The 12,984-nt window shown below is 42.4% G+C and overlaps 2 protein-coding genes across 8 annotated transcripts in view; both read left to right on the top strand.

Moving 5' to 3' along the window:
* The window catches only part of ARID1B (AT-rich interaction domain 1B), a 443,672-nt gene that overhangs the window by 303,866 nt on the left and 126,822 nt on the right, over positions 1 to 12,984 (top strand). For all 7 annotated transcript variants that reach the window (XM_049653111.1, XM_049653112.1, XM_049653113.1 and 4 more), the window contains one exon: positions 12,135 to 12,378. In XM_049653111.1, coding sequence (XP_049509068.1) covers positions 12,135 to 12,378 — 244 coding nt within the window. The remainder of the gene's footprint in view (positions 1 to 12,134; positions 12,379 to 12,984) is intronic.
* On the top strand, positions 6,025 to 12,124 carry LOC125938075 (MICOS complex subunit MIC10-like). The gene has a single exon (XM_049653154.1). The coding sequence runs from the start codon at positions 7,313 to 7,315 to the stop codon at positions 7,586 to 7,588; it is 276 nt and encodes a 91-aa protein (XP_049509111.1). The 5' UTR covers positions 6,025 to 7,312; the 3' UTR covers positions 7,589 to 12,124.

The raw sequence follows: 12,984 nt of genomic DNA on the forward strand, positions 1-12,984 counted from the left end.
TGACTTTTGGGGGATGTACTGAATGTGTCATATTTCATTTTAAAATATAAAAATAGTCTTCACAAAACATTTCCATCTGTAATGTAGTCAGGCTAATCATGTAAAAAATTTTCTGGATTCTCTACTTTTTTCCTAAAGAACTCAGAAGTTTTAAAAATAATTTCTGTGAAAATATAAAAATTTCAGCTTTCTTTTATATTGAAGCCATTAAACTATTTCTTTCTATTTTTAATGAGATAATTTTAATCTGTCTTTAAATACTGAAGAAATGAAATAACTTGTTTGTAGATATTTTTGATTATTGTTAGAAGAGGAGATAGTCATTCAAAGAAAGAAATTGGAATTTAAGCTGCTGTGGCCTCAGTATTTATTGCATCGTTAATTCTGTTTTTAAAAAAATTTGTTTAATGTTTATTTTTGAGAGAGAGACTGCATGAGTGGGGTAGGGGCGGAGAGAGAGAGGGAGACACAGAATCTGAAGCAGGCTCCAGGCTCCGAGCTGTCAGCACAGAGCCCGGCGCGGGGCCCGAACTCACGAACCGTGAGATCATGACCTGAGCCGAAGTCCGATTCTTAACCAACCGAGCCACCGAGCCCCACGTTAATTCTATTTTTAACTTCTCCTTCAGAACATGAGTAATTTGAGCGCTGTGTCTAATACATAACTTAGTACCAGGAAATCATCTTCTCTTTTGAACGTGATGCCCTTCACAGTTCCTTCTCGTTTGCTCTGTTCGTTACATTGATCCATTGGCAAAATAAACATGATGATCCCCACTTTACGGGTAAACAGAGGATTAGGTTGTCTTGCCCACAACCGATCCTTCATGCCACCCAGCTTCAGAAGCCTCTTACATCCAGCGCTTTTCTACTGCGGCACGGTGGTCTCTCCGTGCTAACATTTTGTTATTGACAGAAACGTGGTAAAGAGAGTGCCCTGTCCTACTCATTAAAGCGCTTATGAATGAGTGACCCAGCAGGGCCACCTGCAGAATGAAAGGACTACCTCCTCCATGCAGAATTTCCCTTCTCTTTTGGCTGCTCCTGTTTGGGTTTGTTTTCAAACCCAGTTCCCACCTCTTAGTGGATGTGGTTGTAGGACCTGCAGGGCCCTTGTCACTACCCACTGCGATCGGGAAAGTGGGGGACGACTGTCCTCCCTCCTCTTCTTCACCCTTTCAGCCCTTCCCCGCCACCTCCCTGCTCCCTCGCACTTACCCCTTATACACAGCTCGGGCTCTCTATCCCACGGCCTCTCCCTCTGGTTCACGATCATTACAGCTCACACCTAACTCAGATCGTACCGCACCCATCCTTTCAACTTACTATTTCTCATTTAATTCTCGCAGCAACTGTCTTCGGCAGGTACTGACATTTCCCTCAGTTTCCAGATGAGCGAAGCAAAGCGCAGAAAGGTTAAATATGTCGCCTGGTCACGTAATAAGCGGCAAAGCCAGGGTGTGAATCTATGTATGTGGTCTTACTCCTAGAGCTTCCACCGTGGAACATGCTGACCTCTGATTAAAACCCAGCCTCAGAAGCCGTGCAGTAGACAGACGCGGCTTGGCATCACTGGGGAAGCCGCTGTGCAGCTCACACGTTCTGGTGTCGGTGGCACAGAGCGGCTCACCGAGATGTGAGCGGATGGCTCTTGGAGGGAAGTAGGGCCTCCCCGCGCGAGCCGTGCAGAGGTTCGTTTCAGGCTAGACCAGGCTGCTCAGGCTTTAGGTGCCATCCGTGGTGTCGCGTGTCGGCTGTCGTGAGGGGAGGGAGGACCATGACATGATTCTTCCTTGTCTCTTTTCTCTCCCCGTTTCCCTGCTGACCCAGCAGAGCCAATGGCCAGTTCTCATGGGCTCCTCCGGTCTGCGCGTTGTGCTGCTGTCCCGGACTTTGTGCATTTCCACTACTGTGCTGATGGGTCACTTCTCTGTTGCCTCCTCTCCTATATCGATGATGTGTCACTGCTTTGGGTTTGGGGGGTTGTTTTCTATCGACATTGTTTTTTGAGAGTCCTACAAATATTTTTAACTGTAGCTCATTCAGTTTCACTGCTGTAGAGTGTCTCATTTTCTGAATACATCTCTATTTTATATTGCTGGAAAATTAGACCGTCTCCAACTTTTGTTGTTAGGGTCCTGAAACAGTTTTTCGGTGCCTGGATGTGTCTCCTTATGTACCTGTGCCAGAGAGCACACTTAGGCATGGACTTCCTGGGTCATAAGGTAAAATGCACCTTCAGCTTTACAGTGTGATTACAGATTTTTGCCCAAAGTGATCATACTAAATTATACTCCCACTAGCCATGTCTGGAAAAGCATAAAGTGCATATTTTCTCTCTCCAGTGTTTTTAAATTATGAAACCTCCGTTGGAAGTATTATTTCATTTATTGTTGTTAAGAGTATCAACCGATCATGTTATAAAGGAACTTTGGCTACACCAAAAGACACATAAGAGAATTAACTTCTTGACCATGTAAAAATTAATGGAGACAGGGCAGCCTTTCCTTACATAAGAATTCCAAATAATAAATGTAGAAGGAACAAAGGAAATAGAAAAGCAACATTAGGGCACCAGAGTTGTGCTGCAGGCGAGGCTCACTGATAAATGCCAACTAAAATTGTGGGCAAAACTAAAGGAGAAACCGTATACTTGCATTGCTTCAAATATACCCCCCCCAAGTATTTACTTACTCTGTTTGCTTTTAACCTACACCCACAAATTCTTTGATGCTCATCCAGGAAATGGAGCATAATTTCCCTCCTTTGGGTGTGGGTGTGGGCTTAGTGACCCCCTTCTCATGAATGGGATACAGAAAGGGAAAAAGTCACTTGACTGTGGAGAAACCTGGGAGACACCACCTTAACCAAGTGATGACAGTACCATCAGCTCTCCTAAGTCGTGTTTATATCACACCCCGATACGATGCCTTGTAAAGGACCCTCCACGTCTGTGCTATTCTTTCCCCAAATCTATAACCTCAGCGTAGTCACAGGAAAACACCAAACACAAATTGAAGGATAAATGTGCCACGATTACATAAAATGTTAACTTGAGGGAGCCTGGGTGAAGGGTACGTAAGAACACTCACTAAGTACTCTTTGCCACTTTGTATAAGTCTAAAGTCATTTCAAAATAAAAATTTTTTAAAAATCCAGTGAAGGATTAGAACAAGCATGTATGTTCGTATGGTTCATGTGAATAGGGAAATGTCAAAATAACTAAGTTTTAGTACTGTTGTAGAAGTAAAACTTCCCTCTATTCCATGTAGACTCAGTACAATTTGTGTGTTTCTGTTTTTTTTTTTTTTTAAGTTGCTAATTTATTTGCGGTTCCTATAGGTCTTACTGTTTTAAAGTATTTCATTGCTGTATGCTGAAGAAATAAATGTCTCCTGAGGGTTCATGGCTTTTTGTTTTTAAGTTTTATTTTCAGAATTTCTACGTGCTAAGCATTACACTTCTAAGATAAACAGTAGTTTTTCACCATGAGAGACGCAAAAAGGTGGTGTTGATTGCTTTTCTGTTATAAAGATTTATGACACGCTTTCAGCAATAAAAACTGGTATCAGTAGAAAAACTCTAAATCTTGCATATTTACAGATCTTGTTAGTTTGTCAATTTGCTTTCAAAGCACATGGGTCATTCATACCTTAGAGTTTCATACCTGACGTTGATATTTGTAAAACACAAGCCCATAAACCCATGTCCCTCTTCCTGCGTGTAACAAGCTGATCCTTCCCCCTTTATAACTGCGCGTCTCAGGAGTCGTCACCAACGGTTTGGGGGTGGGGTATATAAAGAACATAATCCGGTAAAGCCAAGTGTTCCTCATAATTAGTTTTTATTCACTGCTGTGCTATTTTAAGGGTGAGGTATGTATATTTCAGCTCACTTACCCATTCAATGATTCTTACATATAACTGAAATGAGCAGGGTGGCTGCAGTCCGGAAAACACGTCACCGTTTAACCTGGACTGTAGTTATTGAGGTCTTTGCTGTTGTTCCTTTGTGTGTTCAATTTTATGTAACGCTAAAATACATAGCTCTTTATAAAATGTTTTACAGATTTATTCTGAAGCGGTACCTATAATTGTAACCGTGTTCTTAAGGCATTCTTCGTTCCTAAACACTTGAAAACATGATTGTTTTCCTTTAAAGTGTTTAACATTTCTTTCTCGGCATTCCTCTGCATTCCTTTTCCTTCTCTGGTGACATTAGAAGCATCTCGGAGCCGTCCGTCGGCTCCCTGGCTCCTAAGAGTGGAAGCCCACGCGGCCTGCTGTGGGCAGAGAGAGGCGGTTCACGGCCGCGCCCACCCCTCTCCCCCAGTCTCTTTCCTGGCTTCCCAGTGAGCTTCCCCTCACCGCTCCTGAAGGGGCATCCGGCCCACAGCTCTTGCCTTTCCACATTGTTCTGTCTGCCTCCAGGCTCCTGCACACCACTCTTCCAGGGGGCACGCCTTGGCTCCTGGTGTGGACCTACCGCAGACCGCAGCCCCCGGGCCAGCGTGCACCGGCTGAGGACGCACTGTTGTGTCTTCCATACCGCTTACGAATCCGCCCCTCCATCACAGAATTTCTTCCTTAAGAATTTATCTGGCTAGCTGTTTGTCTCTCTTCATTGACACTCTGCGAAAGTGGGCGTTTGAGTGTGCAGGATCGACAGTGCAGGCCAACTTAAATATAAAATGTCATTCACATGTTTTTCCACCTCCTTTTCCATCACCTCTCTCCCCCATCCACAGCTTCACCTGCAAACCTTAGAGAGGGCATGCCTGCCTGAGGGTTGACACGCAGTACAGAGACCTCTCCCCAAATTATTCATTGTTCTCACTTTATTATGTAGTTGTAACCTCACAGGTGGTCTGTCATTTCTATTAATAAGTGCATTCTTTAAGATGCCATTGCTCTTAGAATAATAACGGACCAGCAACTCTTCACACATGAGTCTTTTTTAATGTTTTCAGCACTGGCTTGGGCTTTGACTCGAGGTTAGGAAGGGTCCGGAGGCTCTTGGCTATGTTGGACAATGAAATCAGTTAAGAAACATTTGGGTAGGAACAATAGATTGAAGCTAATAAGATGCTATAGTTTCGTCATATAAGAAAATATACACAATGTCTCTGGTACATAGAAGGTGCTGAATCAATGGTAGTAAGAGTTGTTGCTAAAAAATCATCATTATTCTGTTCATTATCATTATCACTTGTGAGCACAGCCCTAGGAGTGTAACCAAGCACGGTAATGTTATTTCCAAGTGAAAGTTAATCCCAAATTCCATACAATGTAAAAAAAAAAAAACCCAAAAAACTGTAAGTAAATTTTCTTGCCAAATAATTTTTAAGTTCAGGACTGCCCATACTGTTGTAAAGGGTCTGTTTGTTGTTCTTCCTACCCTACATGACATCTTGAGACTGTTGTTAATAGTGGAAGAACAGAGAATTTCCCTGGGCAGAGTTCAAAAACTGAGAATAATTTAGGATCCCCCTGAGGCTTGTGCAATGGAAAAAAATTCCCTTACATGATGCATATTTCATACTTATATTGTTTACCACGTCTAAATTTAGAACACAGCACATTTCGTATCAGGAGTTCTAACCCAAGGACCTTTGAGGCCAGCTTCTATTTTAGGTGCTGATTTTTCAAAATCAAAGGAAATACAACCATTTTAACAATTTTTGCTTATGATAGTGTGCGTGACTCTGAATCCTGCTTCTGTAAAGTATCGGTTTAGTTGATTATCCTACAAATGTCCCTTTGAAATGAGAGTTACCCATAATGGAATCTTGGCTGGAGAAAAAGAAAAAGAAAGTGGTTCTCATTACAATGAATTTTGACTCATGAATTTTCTTTGCATTTATCCTTGGCTTTGGCTAGGGGTTTGTCATTTGTGGCGCTTGTGACTATGTTTAAATTAACATCAAACTTTTTTTTTCCAGTTGGCCTCATACATCTTAAGGCTACATGTTATATATATTGTCACATATAATGAAGAGATAAATATTTATTATTTGGACATGTTTAAATAGAAAGTGATATATATAACTTGGAAAGAAGATGCTTTTAGAGCCTAAAAATTAGTGCTTTGGAGGATTTTTTTTTTCACGGATTCTGTCTTACTGTGCCTTTGCATTTTTTTATTCGTTTAGACAGGAAGCCTAAGCTTTTAACTCATTTGCTGTCTAGACAAACGAAAACAGCAGGGACTTGGGTGGGCTGCATGGAGAAGAAACCTACCAATATCATAGAGATTAAACAGAGTCACTGTGAGGTTTTTCCTTTGTGTATATATGGCAGTCAAATTATTGACTCAATTCTAATATCAGTTTCAAGGTGCGTTTGTATCACATGTCCAAAATGATACTTTTAAAATAAGGTTGGAAGGTACGAAGTGATTTTACAGTGTGCGAAGTATCAGTTTCTAAAGAGCTAAGCATCTGATGAGGCTGGGGGTGGTTAGCCTCAGGGATGTTAATTGGAAACAGAGGGCTGAGAATTCATTGCTAAATCTTAATAGCAAAGTCAGTAGTTTTCACTAGAGCATTTATGGTAAATATTTAGAAAGATTTGCATGTGCTGGCTTACTCTATATGGTCTTTGCAGCTGTATTTTACCATAGAGCATATAAATTCAGCGACAGTCACCAGTGACCAGTCAAACCCTTCCTCTCTTTAGCACCACGCTTGGCACAAGGAGTCACTGCTGTTAAGAAAGTTAGGGTCCAGTTAGAGAAAAAGAAAAAATGCGTGTCTGAATTTTATACTTAAAATTCTAAAAAGGAGAAGAGACACTATTCCTGCTTTTGAAGATAATGGAGAGACTTTTTAAAAAGACCATTGAACTGGCATTTTAACCTGTGCGTCAAACCCATGGGAAGTCACAGTGAGAAATCATTAACTGTATCCTATTAAAATCCTTAAACAAGAGACCTGAACTAGTCTCATTGATTGAAATATCTTCTCTGTTTCTAATTCATTGTTTATCCTCGTGCTCTCTTGGGGCACTTCTGAGCGAGAGAAGACCAAATGTGTGTCTGTTCTGCAGTTCTCTATCAGAGACTGATCTAATACTATCAACTAATTGTATTGAGGGCCACAGCTTAGAGTATGTTGGAGTCGATTTGCTTTTGTAAAAACCCACTTATTTAATTAAACAAGGGAGTAAGATTTTCTAACTTATTCCCAGGTCTTGGAAGAGATGGTAAGATGCCCCCAGCATTACCTGAATTTATGCTTTAGGAAGCTAACTTACTAGATACATTGAATACCATCAAAACCAAAGATGCCTCTGGATGTAGTAAGTCATAATAAATGAAAAATATTTTTAGGGAGCTGGGGGTGGGGAACATGTCGGACTCCGAGCTCGGCAGGAAGTGGGACCAGTGCATGGCAGATGCGGTCGTGAAGATAGGTGTCGGTTTTGGATTAAGACTGGTTTTCTCACTTACCTTCTTTAAAAGAAGAATGTGGCCATTAGTCTTTGGTTCTGGCATGGGATTGGGAATGGCCTACTCCAACAACTGTCAGCATGATTTCCAGGCTCCATATCTTCTACACGGAAAATATGTCAAAGAGCAGGAGCAGTGACTTCCACCTGAGAACATCCCAGTGGGAGGAAAAGAGAAATCATGTCTATTCCTCAGGAATACTGAAGTGCCCTGGAGTCAGCTGACATTCTTCTGTAGCAATGTCATCAGTAATGCTTTCAACTCCAGCACACTGTTTATGTATTTGAAACCAAGTCTGTTTCTTGTTTTGCATTTCCTCTCTGGAAATTGCAAGGAGGTGGTCTTAAAAGAAGTAAATTAAAAGTAGGCAGCCCCCCAGTAAATTAAAAGTAGGGAGGATCATCTATAATATGCAGACATGAGAGAATTTGTATGTCTGTTACGTGTATGTGTAGATCTCTAAAAATTCTTCCTATGCTCCTCCTTCGTGGCATGTTCCCATACACACCCTTCTGTCACTGCCCTTCCCCACCCTGTTCCATCGTATTGAATCAGGGACATATCTGCGCTCTGTGTTAAGTCATAAGTGTTTCTCTTGTCAGAGTCTGCTAGCATTGTTATTGCTCCCCGGTGGCACTTCCTGCTCCGTGCAGTGAAATCTCCTGTACCTGTTGCTCGGATCAGAATGAAAATTTTACATGGGCGGAGAGACGATGGTTACGGAGGGAAAGCCTTTGCAGGGAACTTCCATTTAAATTAAATTTTAAAGTAAAACAAGCTTTTCTTTTCTAAGGCACTGATTTTCAAAAAATAATTTAACCATTGGCGGCAGAGGTTACGTTATTTTGGGGGTGCTGGAAAGTATTCAGTATTCTGAGTGATGCCACATACTGAAAACCCAACTCGAGAGCTAGATTTTGCCAACTCCACTTGTCCTGGCAGAATACCGAATTTACCGTGTATGAGCCCATGCAGTCATTGCCTCACCCATCACTCCACACAGCAAAGATGCAAAGGGAATGCTGTGGGGCAGGGGGACTCTAGCCCCTTAAAAGAGTCCTCTCTGCAATTACCTTACCTGCCAGCCTTCCAGCAAGATAAATGGAAGCACTGTAGCTTGAAGGTGCCTTGGTCCGAATGAGATGCAGTAAGGTCTCTCTGTTCTTTACAGGCGTCATAGATCTGATAGTACTTATAAAAGAAGAACAGAGTTGGTGCCCTGCTGACTAAATTGTCCTCTAGAGGAGTATTAGTTACAGAGCTTCTTTGTTAACTAGGCTGAATGTTTAAACCACTGTTGAACTTCTTTTATTAACATGTTTTAAGATAGCTATACATATGGATACCCTGAGTGTCTGCAGGGCGGGAATATTTCTCTATAATTTACATATAAAAGTTACGTGTATGTATAATAGTAATATAGAAATTATATCTTTTTATTACTCTTCTGTTGCACTGAGGTCTAGTCAGCACTGAAATTCGGATGATATGTTGAACACTAAGAAAGCCACCGTTTTTATATTTTTCTCTTGGTATTTCCTTGATCAGCTTGTTGGATAACAGAAATGTTTTTCATGCTTTTGCAGCTTGAATGAAGCTTTCTTAACACCCATCCGTGTCACCTGTTCGGCCGTAACTTGGAATTTTAAGGGGAGGACAGGGAAGGAATTTACAGGTCGCTCAGAGAATGTTACAAATTTCCAAGTAACAATTTGTTTGTTTGGGTTTCTTATGAAGAAAGATTTGCGTAAGAGTATTTAACTTCAGATGATGATGTTTAAAAAAAAATTGAATCTATGTCAAAGCCTTTTCTATGTTTAAACCCATAAGTAGTATAATAAAAGATAATAGTTTTATCTCTAGTTATCTATTAAAAATTTGTTTTTCCTGCAACGAAGCATGAAAAGCCCACTTCTCCCCCCTCCCCGACTGTTTCTTGCCCGACGGACCCCTTGTTTATTGACGATGGATACTTGTTAGGTGTTAGAGAGTGCGTGCACTCAGAGCCCGCCAGCCATCGTCACGGGGGCTTCCCAGCTTCCTCCACTCCTACAAAGAGAACGCGGCTCTGTCTGGCTCCCATTCAGTATTTTCCGGGTGGATGTAGATGTGGAGTCGGTCCCTGTTCTTGGCGAAGCTCCTAGGATTCCTGACATACAGGGTGTCACCACGTGGTTCGACTGAGGCCTGGCGCTGTCTCATTTACCCCAAGGAAGAGGCAAAGGCAGTAGACCCCGTACTAGAAATACTTCAGCTCTGAGTCAGGGGTTAGCAGGCTTTTTCTGGAAGGGCCCGACAGTAGATATTTTGGGCTTTGCAGGCCACGGGGTCTCCATCGGAGTCTCCATCCTAGCCCCGAAGTGGCCGTGGTCGGTACCTAGAGGGATGGCGGTGACAGCGTTCGATAAAACGTTAACAGATACTGGAATTCGAATTTCAAGTATTTTTCACGTATCACATAGTATTACGCTTGATTTTTTTTTTTTCCCTCTCAGTCATTTAACAACATTTGGTTCGCGGGCAGAGCAAAAACGGGCAGCGTCCAGCTGGAGCGCCCAGGCCAGAGCCGACAACACCTGCTTTGACGAGCCCCGCCCATGTGTCCCTTTGCAGTTCTGTGAATTGGTTACATCCGGTCAGGAGGGGGCTGCGTTGGGAGCAAGTTCTTAAACCCCAACCCCTCTTCCACCCCCCGCACCCATCCTCGCTCTGAGCCTGCGCCATGAGGAGTCCGCAGAGAGCCGGGGGTGGGGGGAGGGACGGCTGGAACTGGCCCTGTTTGCTCTCTCAGCAGATCGACATGAGTGCACGAGGACACTTCTAATTTCAGTCTTGTTTCTAGAGAGTCAGAGAAGTGCCTTGATTTCTGAAGGGTGAATACTCTCTACGTCGTATACAGCGTGCCACTTGCTCAATAACCTTTCTCTCTTTCTGACCCTGCTTCGCAAAAGTTGTGCTCAGTTCCGAAAGTCTGCATGGAACTGTTGTTGAACCCGGTAATCCAGTTAAATACAGCGTTTTACCAGCTGAATATGTGCAAAATCGTGCAACTTGTGGGCCCTGAGTAGAAACGTTTATAGATTTTATCCTCTGAATTTTGAAAATACGATTCAGTTTTCCTCATTTTATTTTGGAGATTCGATGATACTTTCTCCAGTGGTGATATGTTCAATCTACCCTGATACTGTTATATTTGTTATTATGTTTGTTACTCTAAACCTAGATGTGATTCTTAGATGTTACTCTCCTTAGCATAAGAAATTTTTGTTTTTCTGTACCATTCATTTTTGTGAGGTTTTTGTAGCTATTTGAGAATGTTATTTTTTAATTGTTGGCACTTTCGCTGTTAAGAAAGAGAAGCTAGTTATATGATTTAACAGATGGTTAACAGAGAAACTTTCCAGGAGACTGGGATCCTCATCCTGAGTTTGCTTTGTGACATTTGGGGGTACCCTCAAGACCCATAACCAGCTATGCTTTACCTGGTCCCTTTGGTATTTCTTGGTCTAGATTCAGTCTACCTCCACCAGTTTTCAAAGCCCTAGTTTTAGAAGTCCCACTAGTAGTAAGCAGTGAGATAAGCTGAATGAGTAGAGGGTATAAATTAAAATTAAATATGCATTGTAGACAATAACAGAACCTGGCATTTTTGATCCCATTCTGCAGCATTTAGTCCTAGATCATCAAGGCAAATAATTTTATACTGCAGCCCAGCCTTTAGAACTCAGCCAGCTCTAGCTCTGGGCCCCACCTCATCTCCAGACTCTCAGCGACCTGGGAGTGCCTGCTGGTGGGTGACCCATTCTGGACCCTGGCACCACAGCAGCGAGGAAGGCTGAACTCCAGTCTCTTCCTTTCATTCTGACCAGGTTGCAGAAGACTCCTCTCTCAACTCTCTTCATCCTCTTGAGTGGATGGTTCTGTCCTCAGTGCTGTAACCTTTGACAGTAACTAACTGAGCTGCAGTTTCTGTGTCTGTCAAATGGTGATGTTAATAACTGCCTTACAGGGTGTTAGGAACAAATCAGAGTTGGCATTAAAAATTGTTTGTTTAGCTTAAAGTTGTTATAAAAAGTAAGGTATAACATGAGGACCCATTTCTGCCAACATAACCTCAAAGGGATTTATTTTCACAGGATCCTACAAAAGTATACACATAACTATTTTATCATAATGGCACTTACAGTTACTTAAGATGTAAGCATTTCTTACCACAAGGTTTGATTAAAATTCTGCTGTTCCATTAGAACGTAATAGTTTGAAATTCACATAGTCCTTCAACGTTGACTCCAAATAGAAGGATCCGGAGCTATAGTTTTCAGTTTATGGAAATCATCATTTCTTTCAGATGGTAAAGTCACCATCGGAAGTGCTGTTTCCTGTAACTCTTGGAACAGGTTTGGGGGACAAGTGCTGGCAGCTTAAAGGAAAGCTGTCAGGTGGTTTTATGGAAGAGAGCTGTACAGCTTTCTTCACTCTTTAGGGCTGGGCCGGATCTTAGGGTTCAACTCATGAGAGACCTCCTGAAAGTCTTCTAAGAACGAGTGGCCATGCTCTGAATTTTGGGTATTATCTAGAAAAACTTTGTCTCCGAAAGGGGCATTGTTGCAATTTTGAAATACTTTTCTGATCAGGCATGGATCCAAGAGTGTTACTTTATAAACCTATTGGTGTTTCTTTCTCAGGACCTGTCTGGCTCCATTGATGACCTCCCCACGGGAACGGAAGCCACTCTGAGCTCAGCAGTCAGTGCGTCTGGATCCACGAGCAGCCAAGGGGATCAGAGCAACCCTGCTCAGTCGCCTTTCTCTCCACACGCATCCCCCCATCTCTCCAGCATCCCCGGGGGCCCGTCGCCTTCTCCTGTCGGCTCTCCTGTGGGAAGCAACCAGTCACGATCTGGCCCAATTTCTCCCGCAAGTATTCCAGGTATTCATTTCTTAATATTTATTATTCCACTCGGTGGTAAAGACAGACCTAGTGTTCATAAATGGCGACATACATCCCATGGTTTGTTTTACTATTCAAAAACGTGGTGATGAAACCACATGGTAATGGAACCATGTGTTAGAAGCATAACTTTGAGAGTCCCGATTCCCGAAGATATTCAACTAATGAATAAACAATAAACACTCCGTTACTAAAATCGCCCGCTAGTTTGATGTTTTTGGTTTGGACATTGACCTTAACGCCAGAAATTTATTTATTCTCGGTGTCTGTTTTGTAATGATTCTATGCATAAGATTCTCTGTTGATGAGTGCCACTGAGGTAAGATTGTGGACAAGTATCGGCCTCAGTTTTTATGGTTCTATTTAATTTATTCCATGGCAGTCAGCTTCTAACGTGTAGTGTGTGTACCTGCCAGTGTTTTACTGGGCCAGCACACACTCACGTCCTCGTCACTGATGGAGACTCGCCTCCTGGTTTTGACGTAAGGAGTTCACGCGCCGGTGAACTCAGCAGCCACACTTCGTCGGTGTCTTTTACCCCCTTTATTGTGTACGTGGGGGTGTTTGTCTGTCTTTCTGTTGCAT

This window comes from Panthera uncia (assembly GCF_023721935.1).
Source record: "Panthera uncia isolate 11264 chromosome B2 unlocalized genomic scaffold, Puncia_PCG_1.0 HiC_scaffold_24, whole genome shotgun sequence".
NCBI classification, from domain to species: Eukaryota; Metazoa; Chordata; class Mammalia; order Carnivora; family Felidae; genus Panthera; species Panthera uncia.